Source organism: Anolis sagrei, chromosome 7, assembly GCF_037176765.1.
Source record: "Anolis sagrei isolate rAnoSag1 chromosome 7, rAnoSag1.mat, whole genome shotgun sequence".
Classification (NCBI taxonomy): domain Eukaryota; kingdom Metazoa; phylum Chordata; class Lepidosauria; order Squamata; family Dactyloidae; genus Anolis; species Anolis sagrei.
This window is the reverse complement of record NC_090027.1, coordinates 43,259,419-43,277,243: the sequence shown is the minus strand read 5'-3', so window position 1 is coordinate 43,277,243 and position 17,825 is coordinate 43,259,419. Positions and strand designations below refer to the sequence as shown.

General features: G+C 49.4%; 1 protein-coding gene across 1 annotated transcript; it reads left to right on the top strand.

Annotated features, from left to right (window-relative positions):
• Positions 1–357: 357 nt before the first annotated feature.
• Positions 358–17,273, top strand: TMPRSS13 (transmembrane serine protease 13). The gene is made up of 12 exons (XM_067470824.1): positions 358–471; positions 571–705; positions 5,169–5,291; positions 5,394–5,523; positions 5,622–5,714; positions 8,432–8,475; positions 8,595–8,754; positions 9,100–9,281; positions 11,131–11,229; positions 12,368–12,510; positions 15,345–15,497; positions 16,647–17,273. Exons 1-12 carry the CDS (start codon positions 450–452, stop codon positions 16,659–16,661), a joined length of 1,299 nt encoding a protein of 432 aa, XP_067326925.1. The 5' UTR covers positions 358–449; the 3' UTR covers positions 16,662–17,273.
• The last annotated feature ends 552 nt before the right edge of the window (positions 17,274–17,825 follow it).

The following is a 17,825-nucleotide window of genomic DNA, read 5'->3' as shown; positions in this document are numbered from 1 at the left end:
GAACTCTCTGCGTCGGAGCTTTGCGGAAGCTCCTTCCTTGGAGGCTTTGAAACAAAGGCTAGATGGTCATTTGTTTGGGGCTGGGCAGGCGTTGATGGTGAAAGCATGAAAGCAGAAAGGGGTTGGACTAGATGACTTCTGTGGTCTCTCCCAACTCCAAGATGCTATGATTCTATACCTATGGGAAGTGTCCCCATAGTGTCATGGGGACCTTTGGCAAAGTGGAGCCAGGGAGGGGTCCCATTCCTCCTGGGTAATGGGTCCCTCTTCCAGTGCCACCTTTCTTTGCCCCTCCGCAGGATGGCCCAGGCTCACAGGACAGCCACCTGAGCCCCGACCCCCTTTTCCGAGTGGGACCACCTGAGCCCTGCAAAGGTGCTGTCCATGGTGTGGCCTTCACACCCTTTGCAGAAGTGACCACAAGCAACACTCCTCCTCCTCTGTTCTGCATGGCACGGACCACCTCAAACAGTAAGGAAGGGGAGAAGAAGGGTTTGGGATGGGGGCCACACCTGATGTTAAGGAGCAGCTAACTCCTTCACTTCACACTCCTCTTTTCCCCCTCCCCAGCCTCTTCTGCCCCAACGACAACGACAACCACCACCACCTTCAAGGCCTCCTGGGGGAGGATGGGCAGGAAGCGGGTGGCCCTCATCGCCTGCCTGCTGGTCCTCATTGCGCTGCTGCTGGCCCTCATCCTGCTGTGTGAGTCTGGCACTGGGACCCTTTCTTGGTTGTCCAGAGGGGTGGGGATTATTGTTAGGAGGGTGTTTATTACGATCTCCACAACATGTCACTCCAATTTCTTAAAAGTGGTAGCTTTACAGACAACAGCCCGCAAAATAACCAGGTGTTACACCAGGCATGGGCAAACTTGGGCCCTCCCTCCAGGTGTTTTGGACTCCAACTCTCACAATCCCTAACAGCCTCAGGCCCCTTCCTTTTCCCGCTTAGCCATTTAAGTTTAAATGAAAAGAGTTAGTAGGCCAAAGCCCATTAGAGTTAGTGGGCCAAAGCTAGTGTCGTCCTGAGGAGTGTGAGGTAAACCTCAGTGTGAGAGAAGCCTTGTGTGAGAAAGCTCAGGCCCCTTCCTTTTCCCTCTCAGCCATTTAAGCTTAACTGAAAAGAGTTAGTAGGTTCAATGCCCATTAGAGTTAGCGGGCCAAAACTAGTGTCGTTCTGAGGAGTATGAGGTAAACCTCAGTGTGAGAGAAGCCTTGTGTGAGAAAGCTCAGGCCCCTTCCTTTTCCCGCTCAGCCATTTAAGCTTAACTGAAAAGAGTTAGTAGGTTCAATGCCCATTAGAGTTAGCGGGCCAAAACTAGTGTCGTTCTGAGGAGTGTGAGGTAAACCTCAGTGTGAGAAAAGCCTTGTGTGAGAAAGCTCAGGCCCCTTCCTTTTCCCGCTCAGCCATTTAAGCTTAACTGAAAAGAGTTAGTAGGTTCAAAGCCCATTAGAGTTAGTGGGCCAAAGCTACTGTCGTCCTGAGGAGTGTGAGGTAAACCTCAGTGTGAGAGAAGCCTTGTGTGAGAAAGCTCAGGCCCCTTCCTTTCCCCCCTCAGCCATTTAAGCTTAACTGAAAAGAGTTAGTAGGTTCAAAGCCCATTAGAGTTTGTGGGCCAAAACTAGTGTGGTCCTGAGGAGTGTGAGGTAAACCTCAGTGTGAGAGAAGCCTCGTGTGAGAAAGCTCCAGTGTGGAGGCTGCTGTTTGTAAAGCTACTATGTATTTGTTTATTTGTGTTATGGAAACCTTATTTGTATAAGTAGTGCAACCATATTGTTAAAGGAAAGGGCCTGAGGCTGTTAGGAATGGTGGGAGTTGAAGTCTAAAACTTTCATCCTGAGGAGTGAGAGGTAAATCTCAGTGTGAGAGAAGCCTCTTGTGAGAAAGCTCCAATGTGAAGGCTGTTTTGTGTGTAAAGCTACTATGCATTTGTTTATTTGTGTTATGGAAACCTTATTTTTGTAAGTAGTGCAACCATATTATTAAAGGAAAGGGCCTGAGGCTGTTAGGAATGGTGGGAGTTGATGTCTAAAACTTTCATCCTGAGGAGTGAGAGGTAAATCTCAGTGTGAGAGAAGCCCCCAGTGAGAAAGCTCTAGTGTGAAGGCTGCTGTGTGGGAAAGTTCTATGTATGTTTTTAGGAATGGTGGGAGTTGAAGTCCAAAACACCTGGAGGGTCCAAGTTTGCCTGTGCCTACCATAGGGTCTCCTCTTTTCTCGTGGAGGTTTTGCAAAGCACTCTGGGAAAATACTCTGCTCCCTTTCTGCTTAAGTGGTTAACCAAATTTGGAAAACAATGCCCTGTTCCTGGTTTGGAAGTGTAATTTCCTGTTTCATTGTGCGGTCCTGAGTTTGGAAGTAGTTGTTCTGCTCCAGAAACTTTGTTTTTGTTGCCGCCACATTGAATTCCTAGAGACCCAATGAGATACTAATTCAAAAACTAGAGCCGAATATGCTGCAGGGATGTGCCTGCTGGAAATGACAACCTTCTTCAAGCCTTCTATAGTCATGTTTCTCTATTTATTTTATTTATTTATTATAATTTATTTATTTACAACATTTATATGCTGCCCTTCCCACCCCGAAGGGGACTCAGAGCGGCTTACAAGATACATATACATACAATACATTATATTATTAGCATAGTACAATATCAGTATTCTATATTTCCATATTGTATTGTACCATTATATTGTAATATTATTAGTTATATTACATGTACTCAGGCATGTAGCCGGGGGGGGGGGGGGGGCTTGAGGGGTTTCAGCCCCCTCCCCCGAAATTCTCATGGTGGTTCACGAGAAGGCCTTACTGGTGCATTATTTAAATTGTTATGTTTATTCATATCATGATCTGATCACCATACACAATGTATCCCATATGCATGGGGGTATTGGGGTAATGATACAAAAGGTTTGCTAGGCTAGACCCTCTTTCACTCAGACTCAGCCCCCCCCCCCGAAACTCCCCCTGAAAAAAACTCAGCACCCCCCCCCCCCCCCCCCCGAATTGAAATCCTGGCTACAGGCCTGCATGTACTATAAAATACAGGGTTAGTCAAAATGCATAGGCCAATAAGCCATTCAATTGAATGGCTTATTGGCCTATGCATTATGACTAACCCTGTATATGTATTGTATTACATTATAGGAGCCCCCGGTGGCACAGTGGGTTAAAGCACTGAGCTGCTGAGCTTGTTGATCGAAAGGTCGCAGGTTCGATTCCGGGGAGCAGCATGAGCTTCCACTGTCAGCCCTAGCTTCTGCCAACCTAGCAGTTCGAAAACATGCAAATGTGAGTAGATTAATAGGTACTGCTCCGGCGGGAAAGTAACGGCACTCCATGCAGTCATGCCGGCCACATGACCTTGGAGGTGTCTACGGACAACGCTGGCTCTTGGGCTTAGAAATGGAGATGAGCACCAACCCCCAGAGTCAGACATGACTGGACTTAATGTCAGGGGACTACCTTTACCTTTACCTATATTTCCATATTGTATTGTACCATTATATTGTAATATTATTAGTTATATTACATGTACTATAAAATATATGTATTGTATTACATTATAATATTATAAATATACAATATTATATTATATTATCAGCATAGCACAGGACACAAGGTGGAACTGTCCCCTGGCCCCTCTCTTTTCACTCTGGCCCAGAGCAGCAGTTGGTGCTGAGGGGAGAGGTCCCCAACTGATGGCATATGCAGGAGACAAGATTGGAACTGTCCCCTGGACTCACCACTGTGAGTCCACCCAATTTCAGAAGGTTTCACTTATCCACGGATTTTTGGCGAATTTTCAAAGCCTTCACACATAAAGCTTCTCTCACACTGAGGTTTCCCTCGCAAAAGGAAGGCGCCTGAGGCTGTAAGGAGGGCCCCAGGTGGCACTATGTGGCATGCTTGTTGCTCCATCCCTTTGCAGTCTTGTTCTGGCGCTCTGGGACAGACATTGTTTACAAGGAGCCCGCGGAGAGCTGCAAAAACTGGGTGGCAAAACCCCGCGAAACAGCGAGTCCGCGTAAAGCGAACCGCGAAGTAGCGAGGGAACACTGTAACTCAATGACTAGTACTGGAGAAACTTCAGAAGCTCCTATCTACCTCATTTTAAAAGCCATTGGGGTGAAACTTTCCACAATGGTAGAGCACACCCACCACTGTGAGTCCACCCAATTTCAGAAGGTTTCACCTATCCACGGATTTTTGGCGAATTTTCAAAGCCTTCACACATAAAGCTTCTCTCACTGAGGTTTACCTTGCAAAAGGAAGGGGGCTGAGGCTGTGAGGAGAGCCCCAGGTGGCACTATGTGGCATGCTTGTTGCTCCATCCCTTTGCAGTCTTGTTCTGGCGCTCTGTGATGGACATTGTTTACAAGGAGCCCGCGGAGAGCTGCAAAAACTGGGTGGCAAAACCCCGCGAAACAGCGAGTCCGCGTAAAGCGAACCGCGAAGTAGCGAGGGAACACTGTAACTCAATGACTAGTACTGGAGAAACTTCAGAAGCTCCTATCTACCTCATTTTAAAAGCCATTGGGGTGAAACTTTCCACAATGGTAGAGCACACCCACCACTGTGAGTCCACCCAATTTCAGAAGGTTTCACCTATCCACGGATTTTTGGCGAATTTTCAAAGCCTTCACACATAAAGCTTCTCTCACTGAGGTTTACCTTGCAAAAGGAAGGGGGCTGAGGCTGTGAGGAGAGCCCCAGGTGGCACTATGTGGCATGCTTGTTGCTCCATCCCTTTGCAGTCTTGTTCTGGCGCTCTGTGATGGACATTGTTTACAAGGAGCCCGCGGAGAGCTGCAAAAACTGGGTGGCAAAACCCCGCGAAACAGCGAGTCCGCGTAAAGCGAACCGCGAAGTAGCGAGGGAACACTGTAACTCAATGACTAGTACTGGGAAAACTTCAGAAGCTCCTATCTACCTCATTTTAAAAGCCATTGGGGTGAAACTTTCCATAGTGGTAGAGCACACCCACCACTGTGAGTCCACCCAATTTCAGAAGGTTTCACCTATCCACGGATTTTTGGCAAATTTTCAAAGCGTTCACACATAAAGCTTCTCTCACACTGAGGTTTACCTCGCAAAAGGAAGGGGGCTGAGGCTGTGAGGAGGGCCCCATGTGGCATGCTTGTTGCTCCATCCCTTTGCAGTCTTGTTCTGGCGCTCTGGGACGGACCTTGTGTACAAGGAGCCCGCGGAGAGCTGCAAGTCCCCCGCCATCCGCTGCAACGGGATCCCCGACTGCTCCCAGAAGAGCGACGAGCTGGACTGCGGTGAGGAGAGAGGGAGGGAGGGAAAAGGGGCGGGGCTTCCCAGGCTCAAGCCCCGCCCCTCCCTCATCCTCCTCCTCCTTCTCCACCCCTTCTGCCCTTTAGTGCGCTTCGGCTGGAACCAGTCCTTGCTGTGGGTCTTCTCGGCGGCGGAGCAGGAGTGGCTCCCCGTCTGCAGCCAAGCCTGGACCGGGGAGTTCGCCCAGAAGACCTGCCGACAGCTCGGCTTCGGGAAGTGAGTCCTGGTTTGGGGGGGGGGGTATAGAGGGAAGGGGCGGGGCTTGCCTTGCTGGGGGCCTGACCCGGCCCCGCCTTCTTCTTCTCCTCCTCTAGCGTCTCCGAGAGCGACTCCGTGGCGCTGCCCCACGCCGGGAAGAGCCTCCTCCCCGCCGCCCTGAAGGACACCATCCAGCAGAGCCTCAACAGGTGAGGGGGGTGGGCCTGGCGTGGGGGCGGGGCCTGCACTTGGAGGCGGGGCCTAGACTTGCGGGGCGGGGTCTGCACTTGAGGTACTTGAGGAGGGAGGGTCTGCATTTGGGGGGCGGGGCCTCGACTTGGAGGAAAAACCTGGACCTAGAATCATAGAATTCTAGAATCCTAGAGTTGGAAGAGACCTCCTGGGCCATCCAGTCCAACCCCATTCTGCCAAGAAGCAGGAATATTGCATTCAAATCACCCCCGACAGATGGCCATCCAGCCTCTGCTTAAAAGCTTCCAAAGAAGGAGCCTCCACCACACTCCTTCCGGGGCAGAGAGTTCCACTGCTGAACGGCTCTCACAGTCAGGAAGTTCTTCCTCATGTTCAGGTGGAATCTCCTCTCTGTGGAGAGGGTCTGCACTTGAGGGCGGGGCCTGGAGTTGGGGGCAAGGCCTAGACTTGAGATACTGGTGGGAGGGTCCGCATTTGGGGGCGGGGTCTGGACTTGGGGACGGGGCCTTGACTTGGAGGAAAAACTTGAAAATGTGGAATGGATCTGCACTTGGGGGCGGGGCCTGGAGTTGGGGGCGGGACCTAGACTTGCGGAGTGGGTTCTGCACTTGAGGTATATGAGGAGGGAGGGTCTGCATTTGGGGGGTGGAGCCTCGACTTGGAGGAAAAACCTGGACCTGTGGAGGGGGCCGGGCCTGGAGTTGGGGGCGGGGTCTAGACTTGAGCTACTTGAGGAGGGAAGGTCTGCATTTGGGGGGCGGGGCCTGGACTTATAAACAGACACAGGCAAACATTCAGTGCCTTCCTACAATGACAAACAATGAGACACAAAGACAAAGGCAAAGGCTTCTCCTTTCATTTCTGGCTTGGGAGCCTGGACTTGGAGGAAAAACCTGGAAATGTGGAAGGGGTCTGCACTTTGGGGCGGGGCCTGGACTTGTGGGGCGGGGTCTGCACTTGAGGTATATGCGGAGGGAGGGTCTGCATTTGGGGGGTAGGGCCTCGACTTGGAGGAAAAACTTGAAAATGTGGAAGGGATCTGCACTTGGGGGCGGGGCCTGGAGTTGGGGGCGGGGCCTGGAGTTGAAGTGCCTTCCTACAATGACATACAATGAGACACAAAGGCAAAGGCTTCTCCTTTCATTTCCAGCTCGGGAGCCTGGACTTGGAGGAAAAACCTGGAAATGTGGAAGGGATCTGCATTTGGGGGCAGGGCCTGGAGTTGAGGTACTTGAGGAGGGAGGGTCTGCATTTGGAAGGCGGGGCCTTGACTAATAAACAGACACAGGCAAACATCCAGTGCTTTCCTACAATGACATACAATGAGACACAAAGGCTTCTTTCATTTCCGGCTCCAGAGCCTGGACTTGGAGGAAAAACCTGGAAATGTGGAAGGGGTCTGCACTTTGGGGCGGGGCTTGGACTTGTGGGGCGGGGTCTGGACTTGAGGTGCTTGAAGAGGGAGGGTCTGCATTTGGGGGTGGGGCCTGGACTTGGAGGAAAAACTTGGAAATGTGGATCTGCACTTGGGGGCGGGGCCTGAATTGGGGGCGGGGCCTGGACTTGCAGGGCGGGGTCTGCACTTGCGGTACTTGAGGAGGGAGGGTCTGCATTTAGGGGGCGGGGCCTTGACTTGGAGGAAAAACTTGGAAATGTGGAAGGGGTCGGCACTTGGGGGCGGGACCTGGACTTGAGGTACTTGAAGAGGGAGGGTCTGCATTTGGGGGCGGGGCCTGGACTTGGGGTGGGGCCTCCACTTGGAGGAAAAACTTGGAAATGTGAAAGGGATCTGCACTTGGGGGCGGGGACTAGACTTGCGGGGCAGGGTCTGTACTTGAGCTACTTGAAGAGGGAGGGTCTGCATTTGAGGGGGGCTGGAATGGGGGTGGGGCCTTGACTTGGAGGAAAAACCTGTAGAAGGACCTGTAGAAGGGATCTGCACTTGGGGGCGGGGCCTGGACTTGTGGGCGGGGTCTGTACTTGAGGCCGAGACCTGGACCTGGGAGGGGCTAGACTTGGAGGAGGGGCTAGACTTGAAGGAAGGGTTTGACTTGGTGGCGGGGCCTGGACTTATAAACAGACACAGGCAAACATTCAGTGTCATCCTACAATGACATACAGTAAGACACAGACAAAGGCAAAGGCTTCTCCTTTCATTTCCGGCTTGGGAGCCTGGACTTGGGGGAGGGAGCTGTAGTTAGGAGTGGGGTGTGTACTTAAGGGTGAGACCTAGACCTGGACCTGTGGGGGAACTGTACTTGGAGGAGGGGCCTAGACTTGGAGGAAGGGCCTCACTTGAGGGTGGGACCTGGACCTGGGGGCAGGGCCTATACTTGGAGGCGGGGCCTTCACTTGAGGGTGAGACCTGGACTTATAAACAGATACAGGCAAACATTCAAGTAGCTACAATGACATACAATGAGACACAAAGACACAATCAAAGGCAAAGGCTTCTCCTTTCATTTCCGGCTTGGGAGCCTGGACTTGGGGGAGGGGGCTGTAGTTGAGAGCGGGGTCTGTACTTGAGGTTGAGGCTTGGACAGGGCATTAACTTGGGCAGGGCATTAACTTGGGGGCGGGGCCCGACTTGAGGGTGAAGCCTTGACTTGTGGGTGGGACTTGCACTCGTGGGGGTGGGGCCTCGGAGCCTGACTGACTTGTCCTCCCTCTCCCTCTCCTCCGACCCTCCTCTCCCTCCCTCTCTCACCTGAAGTTCGGAGTGTCCTTCCAGAAGATATGTCACCCTCCGCTGCTTGAGTAAGTAGACTCAGGGTGGGCTGTCTTGGGGAAAGGGGGTGGGGCTGGGGGCATGTCCTCATTGCTCCCAGTGGTCTCAGTCTCCTCTTCCTGCTCCCCCTCCCTCCTGGGTTGCTCAGGTTGCGGACAGCGCATGTCAGGGCGCATCGTGGAGGGCGCGGAGGCCCCGTCCAGCAAGTGGCCCTGGCAGGTCAGCCTCCAGTTCGGCTCCAGCCACATCTGCGGAGGGACCCTCCTCGACCCCCAATGGGTCCTCACCGCCGCCCACTGCTTCTTCATGTAAGTCAGTACACAAAGGGAAAGTGTGTGGTGGTGGTGGTGGTGTGGGGGGGGCTATCTCAAGTATGGGACAACTTGGGCCCTCCCTCCAGATGTTTTGGACTTCAACTCCTACCATTCCGAACAGCCTCAGGCCTCTTCCTTTCCTCCCCTAGCTTTACAATCAGTAGCCTTCACACTGGAGCTTCTCTCACACTGAGGTTTACCTCACAAAAGGAAAGGGCCTGAGGCTGTTCACAATGGTGGGAGTTGAAGTCCAGAACACTTGGAGAGCCCAAGTTTGCCCAAGCCTGATCTATACCTATTGTTTACCTCCCCTCATTGAACTCTGTGCCCCTTCCCTAGGAACAACATGAAGATCCTGGACCGGTGGAAAGTGGTGGCGGGGGTCTCGGACCTGAAGCGCCCAGGAGGTGGGTGGGAGGGGGTCCCCGTCAAGGAGGTCATCATCAACGCCAACTACAGTGAGGAGCACGACGACTACGACATCGCCCTCCTCAAGCTGTCACGACCTCTGACCCTCTCTGGTGAGGAATAATAACACTTTATTTACATTCCGCGGTTACCCCTCCCTCAAAGAGACTCAGAACAGATGACAGCATATAAACAAACACAGGTCTGCATTCAATGCCTCATTGCAATGACATACAATGAGACACTAACACATAAAGGCAAAGGCTTCTCCTTTCATTCACGGCTCTGGAGGCGGTGCTAATAATAATAATAATAATAATAATAATAATAATAATAATAAATATATTCCACACTTCCCCCCGAGAGGACTCAGAGCAGATTACAGCATATAAACAGACACAGGCAAACATTCAATGCCTCATTGCAATGACATTCAATGAGACACAAACACACAAAGGCAAAGGCTTCTCCTTTCATTTACGGCTCTGGAGGCAGTGCTAATAATAATAATAATAATAATAATAATAATTTATTTATATTCCACGCTTCTCCTCGAGGGGACTCACAGCAGATTACAGCATATAAACAGACACAGGCAAACATTCAATGCCTCATTGCAATGACATACAATGAGACACAAACACACAAAGGCAAAGGCTTCTCCTTTCATTTACGGCTCTGGAGGCGGTGCTAATAATAATAAAATATTAATAATACTTTATCTATATTCCACACTTCTCTCCAAGGGGACTCAGAGCAGATTACAGCATATAAACAGACACAGGAAAACATTCAATGCCTCATTGCAATGACATACAATGAGACACAAACACACAAAGGCAAAGGCTTCTCCTTTCATTTACCGCTCTGGAGTTGGTGCTAATAATAATAATAATAATAATAATAATAATAATAATTTATTTATATTCCATGCTTCTCCCCGAGGGGACTCAGAGCAGATTACAGCATATAAACAGACACAGGCAAACATTCAATGCCTTGTTACAGTGTCACACAATGAGACACAAAAACAAAGGCAAAGGCTTCTCCTTTCATTCACGGCTCTGGAGGCGGTGCTAATAATAATAATAATAATAATAATTATTATTATTATTATTATTTATATTCTGCATTTCTCTCCAAGGGGACTCAGAGCAGATTACAGCATATAAACAGAAACAGGAAAACATTCAATGCTTCATTGCAATGACATACTATGAGACACAAACACACAAAGGCAAAGGCTTCTCCTTTCATTCACGGCTCTGGAGGTGGTGCTAATAATAATAATAATAATAATAATAAATTTATATTCCATGCTTCTCCCCAAGAGGACTCAGAGCAGATTACAGCATATAAACAGACACAGGAAAACATTCAGGGCCTCATTGCAATGACATACAATGAGACACAAACACACAAAGGCAAAAGCTTCGCCTTTCATTACTTTATCTATATTCCGCACTTCTCCCTGAGGGGACTCAGAGCAGATTACAGCATATAAACAGACACAGGAAAACATTCAATGCCTTGTTACAGTGAGACACAATGAGACACAAAGGCACAAACAAAGGCAAAGGCTTCTTCTTTCATTTCCAGCTTGGGAGGTGGTGTTCATCTCCGGCTCTGGGGGTGGTGCTGTTGTTCCATTTCCAAGCTGAGGAGCCTGTGTTGTCCATAGACACCTCCTGGTCATGTGATTGGCATGATTACATAGAGCATCTTTTTGCCTTTTCCTGCCAAGGCAGTACCTATTGATCTATTCACATTTGCATGTTTTCAAACTGCTAGGTTGGCAGGAGCTAGGGCTAGCAGCAGGAGCTCACCCTGTTCCGCAGATTCAAACTGCCAGCCTTCAGGTCAGCAGTTCAGCAGCACAAGGGTTGAACCCACGCTCGCTCCCCACATGGCCCCTCCCCAGAGACCCCCAACTCACTCACATTGCCTCCTTCCTTTTTGCAGCTCAGGTGCGCCCTGCCTGCCTCCCCATGTCGGGCCAGAAGTTTGACCCAGGACGGACCTGCTTCATCACCGGATATGGCAAAGTCAATGAGCACGAAGGTAGGAGCACCCAGGGCAGTGGTTCTCCACCTTCCTAATGTTGCGACCCCTTAATGCAGTTCCTCATGTTGTGGTGACCCCCAACCACAACATTATTTTTGTTGCGGCTCCATTACTGTAATTCTCATTCACTGGACCAAATTTGACACACTCAATATGCCCAAATTTGAATACTGGTGGGGTTGGGGGAATTTATTTTGTCATTTGGGAGTTGTAGTTGCTGGGATTTATAGTTAATTTAAATTCAAGAGCATTCTGAACTCCACCAATGATGCAATTGAACCAGACTTGGCACACAGAACTCTCATGACCAACAGAAAATTCTGGGTTTGGTGGGCATTGACCTTGAGTTTGGGAGTTGTAGTTCACCTACATCCAGAGAGCAGTGTGGACTCAATCAATGATGGAGCATTCTGAACTCCACCAATGATGGAATTGGACCAAACTTGGCACATAGGTCTCCCATGACCGACAGAAAATACTGGGAGGGTTTGGTGGGCATTGACCTTGAGTTTGGGAGTTGTAGTTCACCTACATCCAGAGAGCAGTGTGGACTCAATCAATGATGGAGCATTCTGAACTCCACCAATGATGGAATTGGACCAAACTTGGCACATAGGACTCCCATGACCAACAGAAAATACTGGGAGGGTTTGGTGGGCATTGACCTTGAGTTTGGGAGCTGTAGTTCACCTACATCCAGAGAGCACTGTGGACTCAAACAATGATGGATCTGGACCAAATTTGGCACGAATACCCAATATGCTCAAATGTGAACACTGGTGGAGTTTGGGAAAATAGACCTTGACATTTGGGAGTTATAGTTGCTGGAATTTTAGTTCACCTGCAATCCGAGAGCATTCTGAAGCCCACCAATGATACAATTTGGCCAAACTTCTCACACAAAGCCCCCATGATCAACAGAAAATACTGTTTTTGATGGTCTTTGGTGACCCCTTTGACACCCCCTAGGGTCCTGACCCCCAGGCTGAGAAACATTGACCCAGGGTGTGGGTAGCGGCATCACTTTCCAATCACCCTTCTCCTCTTGCAAAGGTCAGGTGTGGAAGGGCTGGACGTGGAAGTCCTCCTCTTTCAAGATGCCCTCAAATACTCATGGGAATCTCTCTACCCACAGAAAACACAAATCCGAAGCTGCGGGAGGCCGCCGTGGAGATCATTGACTTCCGCCGCTGCAACAAGCCCAATGTCTATGAGGGCTTCCTGACCCCACGCATGATGTGCGCCGGATACTTGCAGGGGGGCCGGGACTCTTGCCAGGTGGGGCTTGGGAAAGGGGAGAGGGGGGACATAGGAAGTTCTGGGACAAAGTGAGGGACAAAGAGGCCCCCTGGTCAGAGGTCAGTAGCACCCGGCACCCCCTTCCATTGTGGGATTTGTGGGGTGGGGTCTCCAATCCAGAGCTTGCCTGGCAACTGCGCACAAAGCTTTGGGAATGGTTCCTGTGGGTCAACCTGGGCACTCTAGATGTTTTGGACTTCAACTCCCACCATTCCTAACAGCCTTAGACCCTTTCCTTTAGTAATATGGTTGCACTGTTTACAAAAATCAGGTTTCCATAACACAAAGAAACAAATACGTAGTAGTTTTACACTCAACAGCCTTCACACTGGAGCTTTCTCACTGGAGGCTTCTCTCACACTGAGGTTTACCCCACAAAAGGAAAGGGACTGAGGCTGTTAGGAATGGTGGGAGTTGAAGTCCAAAACACCTGAGCTACAGGCATTTTCCTTTAATAATATGGTTGCACTATTTACAAAAACAAGGTTTCCATAACACAAAGAAACAAATACGTAGTAGCTTTACACACAGCAGCCTTCACACTGGAGCTTTCTCACACAACGCTTCTCTCACACTGAGGTTTACCCCACAAAAGGAAAGAACCTGAAGCTGTTAGGAATGGTGGGAGTTGAAGTCCAAAACACCTGGAGGGCCCAAGTTTGCGCATGCCTGCTGCAGGCCCTACAAGTGGGACAGATAAGATAACCAACCCAAGCCCGTTGTGCCAGTTGGGCCGGCCCTAGGAATGGTGGGAGTTGAAGTCCAAAACACCTGGAGGGCCCAAATTGGTCCATGCCTGGGTTCTGGCCCAGCTTACTTGTCTGAACACATCTCCCTCTATGTCCCGTCCCACAGTTCAAGATCATCCTGGGAGGCCCTCATTTTGCTCCCGCCAGCGTTGCAAATGCATCTGGCACGGACGAGAGACAGGGCCTTCTTGGCTGTGGCCCCCTGCCTGTGGAACTCGCTTTCCCAACGAGGGACCAAGTTTGCCCATGCCTGGCCTATAACATGTCACCAAGTTGGAAAATATAATCAGAAGAGTCTTTTTGTGAGAATGAAAGGATCAATGTATTGTCAAAGGCTTTCATGGCCGGAATCACTGGGTTGTTGTAGGTTTTTTTGGGCTGTATGGCCATGGTCTAGAGGCCTTCTCTCCTGATGTTTCGCCTGCATCTGTGGCAAGCATCCTCAGAGGTAGTGAGGTCTGTTGGAACTGGGAAAATGGGTTTATATATCTGTGGAATAACCAGGGTGAGACAAAGGACTCTTGTCTGCTGTAGCTAGGTGTGAATGTTTCAACTGACCACCTTGATTTGCATACAATGGGCTGACTAGGTTCTTGTGGGTTTTTTCGGGCTATATGGCCATGTTCTAGAGGCATTCTCTCCTGACGTTTCACCTGCATCTATGGCAAGCATCCTCAGAGGTAGTGAGGTCTGTTGGAGCTAGGGAAAAGGGTTTATATATCTGTGGAATGACCAGGGTGGGGCAAATGCCTGTAGCTCAGGTGTTTTGGACTTCAACTCCCACCATTCCTAACAGCCTCAGTCCCTTTCCTTTTGTGGGGTAAACCTCAGTGTGAGAGAAGCCTCGTGTGAGAAAGCTCCAGTGTGAAGGCTGTTCCGTGTAAAGCTACTACGTATTTGTTTCTTTGTGTTATGGAAACCTTGTTTTTGTAAACAGTGCAACCATATTATTAAATGAAAGGGCCTGCTGGAGATAGGTGTGAATGTTTCAACTGACCACCATTGCATGATTAGCATGCAATGGGCTGACTGTGCCTGGAGCAAACTTTTGTTGCTGGACCACTCTCACAACCACCATGTCAGACTACACAGAGAAGCCATTGAAATACACAAGCATGTGGACAATTTCAACAGAAAGGAAGAGACCATGAAAATGAACAAAATCTGGCTCCCAGTATTAAAAAAACCTCTAAAATTGCAACAGCACAACAACAGAGAGGAAACAAACAAGGACATCTAATTACCTCTCAACCAAAGTTTGCCCCAGGCACAGTCAGGCCATCAAATGCTAATCAAGGTGGTCAGTTGAAACATTCACACCTGGCTCCAGCAGACAAGAGTCCTTTATTTATTATTTATTTATTTATTTACCTTACTTATATACCGCTGTTCTCAGCCCGAAGGCGACTCACAGCGGTTCACAACAAATAAGAACAGCAAAAATTCAATGCTACAGTGTAAAAACAGTTAACAACCTAACATATTACATAATTAATAAACAATTACTACAATAACCATTTACTATTCACTATCATCTCATCATCAAAAACATGATCCAGATTTGTCATCCATTATTCCGTTCCAATGTTCATTAACCAATCATTGCACTAATTATTCGAATGCCTGCTCAAACAGCCAGGTCTTCACTTTCCTGCGGAATACCATTAGAGATGGTGCTAGTCTAATATCCGTAGGAAGGGCGTTCCACAGCTAAGGAGCCACCACTGAGAAGGCCCTATCTCTCGTCCCCGCCAGCCGTGCTTGAGAAACAGGTGGGATCGAGAGCAGGGCCTCCCCTTTGTCTCACCCTGGTCATGCCACAAATATATAAACCCATTTTCCTAGTTCCAACAGACCTCACTACCTCTGAGGATGCTTACCATAGATGCAGGCAAAATGTCAGGAGAGAATGCTTCTAGACCATGGCCATACAGCCTGAAAAAACCTACAACAACCCAATTAAAGGATCATTAGAAAGGAAAACCTGGCCATGCCTCTCAGCCCAGATGCATGGGCATGAAAGGGCCAAGGTGAGGGTTTTCCCCATTGACTCCTCTTTCTCAGGGCGACAGCGGGGGTCCCTTGGTCTGTGAGGACGGCAACCGCTGGTACTTGGCCGGCGTCACCAGTTGGGGCACTGGGTGCGGCCAGAAGGACAAGCCAGGGGTCTACACACAAGTCACCCAGATGCTCAGCTGGATTTACAGCAAGATGGAGGTGAGTGTGCACCTGACTGGGTATTTACCTATGGCAGTGGTTCTCAACCTTCCTAATGCCGTGACCCCTTAATAGAGTCCCTCATGTTGTGGTGACCCCCAACCATAATATTGTTTTCGTTGCTACTTTATAACAGTCATTTTACTACTGTTATAAATCATAATGAAAATATCTGATATGCAGGGTGTATTTTCATTCACTGGACCAAACTGGGCACAAATACCCAATACACCCAAATGTGAATGCTAGTGGGGTTGGGGGAGGATTGATTTTGTAATTTGGGAGTTGTAGTTGCTGGGATTTATAGTTCACTTCTAATCAAAGAGCATTCTGAACTCCACCAGCGATGGGTTTGAACCAATCTTGGCTCCCATGACCAATGGAAAACACTGGAAGGGTTTGATGGGCATTGACCTTGAGTTTGGGAGTTGTAGTTCACCTATATCCAGAGAGCACTGTGGACTCATGCAATGGTGGATCTGGACCAAACTTGGCACGAATACTCGATATGCCCAAATGTGAACACTGGTGGAGTCTGGGGAAAATAGATCTTGACATTTTGGAGTTGTAGTTGCAGGGAGTTATAGTTCATTACAATCAAAGAACACTCTGAACTCCACCAATGATAAAATTGGCTCACACTTCCCACATGGAATCCCCATAACCATCAGAAAATACTGTGTTTTCTTATGGTCTTTGGCGACCCCTCTGACACCACGTTGTGACCTCCTCGGGGGTCCCGACCCCCAGGTTGAGAAACACTGACCTATGGGAACGTGTGCAGGGGAAATGGGAGAAAGGGGTGGGAATTGGGCCTGAGTTGAGCTGGTGCCCACATCTGGCCTGTGCTTGGCCCATTTCGGCTTCTCTCCTGTTTAGAGTGGTGAAGTGGGCAGGCCATAAGCAAGAAAACATTAATTTTTCAGACTTGCCACAGGGCTACTTTAAAAATAGGCTTAATCTATTTAAATACGTGATTGGCCTTTATAGACATCCGACACACACCCTCTTGCGCATACGTAACAGCTCCGCTCGCTCCTCCATGCCTCCGAATGCGAAAGAGACTGTGATTATAGTCCAGTGTTGCTTCCTTGTGAGTTCCTCCCACAAGCTAAATCAATCTCTCTGTCTCCTTCTCTCCATCTCCAGAGCCAAAGCCATTGACGAGCGAGTGAAGGAAGGGCCTCATACACACGTGCGCACACATACATGGGAGGGAGGCACATGGGCAAAGCGACTTCCCTGTGTGGTCAAAGGGAGCTTCAGTGGAGGCTCGGCTCAGATGCGGAGCTGCAAGAGCTCAGGAACCCATTGCAGTGGCTGCGAGTACCCCAGAAGAAGAGGAGGATGCGGCCTTGTTCGGGGCGCATTGGGGTCCCCTCCCTCTCTTCACGTCCTGTTTGTTCGCTCCAGAAAACCCACAGATCCAGATGTTCAAGAGCCCAACACACACAGAGGGCCTCTCTGCTCTGCCCAGCTGTTCAGACACATTTCGCTAATGACCGAGATGGGCCTTCTTTTCTCCTCCCCCTCCTGGGCATTCGGGGTGCCGCCCTCAAGGTACTTGAAGGGAAGCTGTGCCAGTCTTCAGGTAGACTTCCCTTGGACTTGGAGGTTCTGCAGGCCTGTCCTGGAATATCACTTGCGGGGATTGTCTCTCTCTCTCTCTCTTCTGCTGCCATGTAGCTTCCAGACCTCCTCTTTCAGCTGGCACGGCACATGGCACATCTTGCCAACACAATGAAGTCTATTAAAAATTAATTTGTTATTTAAGGATGCTTTGTGTGCGGGCAGCCTCCTTCTACCTGTTCTACCTGTTGCAGAAAAGGAGATTACACTCAACCTTAGGAAGGGGCATGTTTGCACAGTGGGTTAAACCGCCAGCTGCAGAAAAACTTGCTGACCAGAAGATGGGCAGTTCAAAGCCGCAGGATGGATTGAGCTCCTGCTGTTAGCCCTAGCTTCTGCCTACCTAGCAGTTCAAATACAAATGTGAGTAGATAAATAGGTACTGATTTATCGGGGAGATAAAAGACACCTGTGCAGACATGCCAGCAATACGATCAGGAAGGTGTCCATGGACAACAAGCTCCTCGGCATGAAAAATGGAACAAGAGCACCTCCCCATGGCCGGAGTTGAGCACAATTCTGGAGATGAAAAGGGGGAAGGCCTTTATCTTTGTCTATGTACTGTATGTTTTTCATGTTAATTGTATAATGGCATTGAATGTTTGTCATATATGTATTCTGTAATCCGCTCTGAGTCCCTCGGGGAGATAGAGCAGAAAATAAATAAAGTATATAATTATTATTATTACTATTATTATT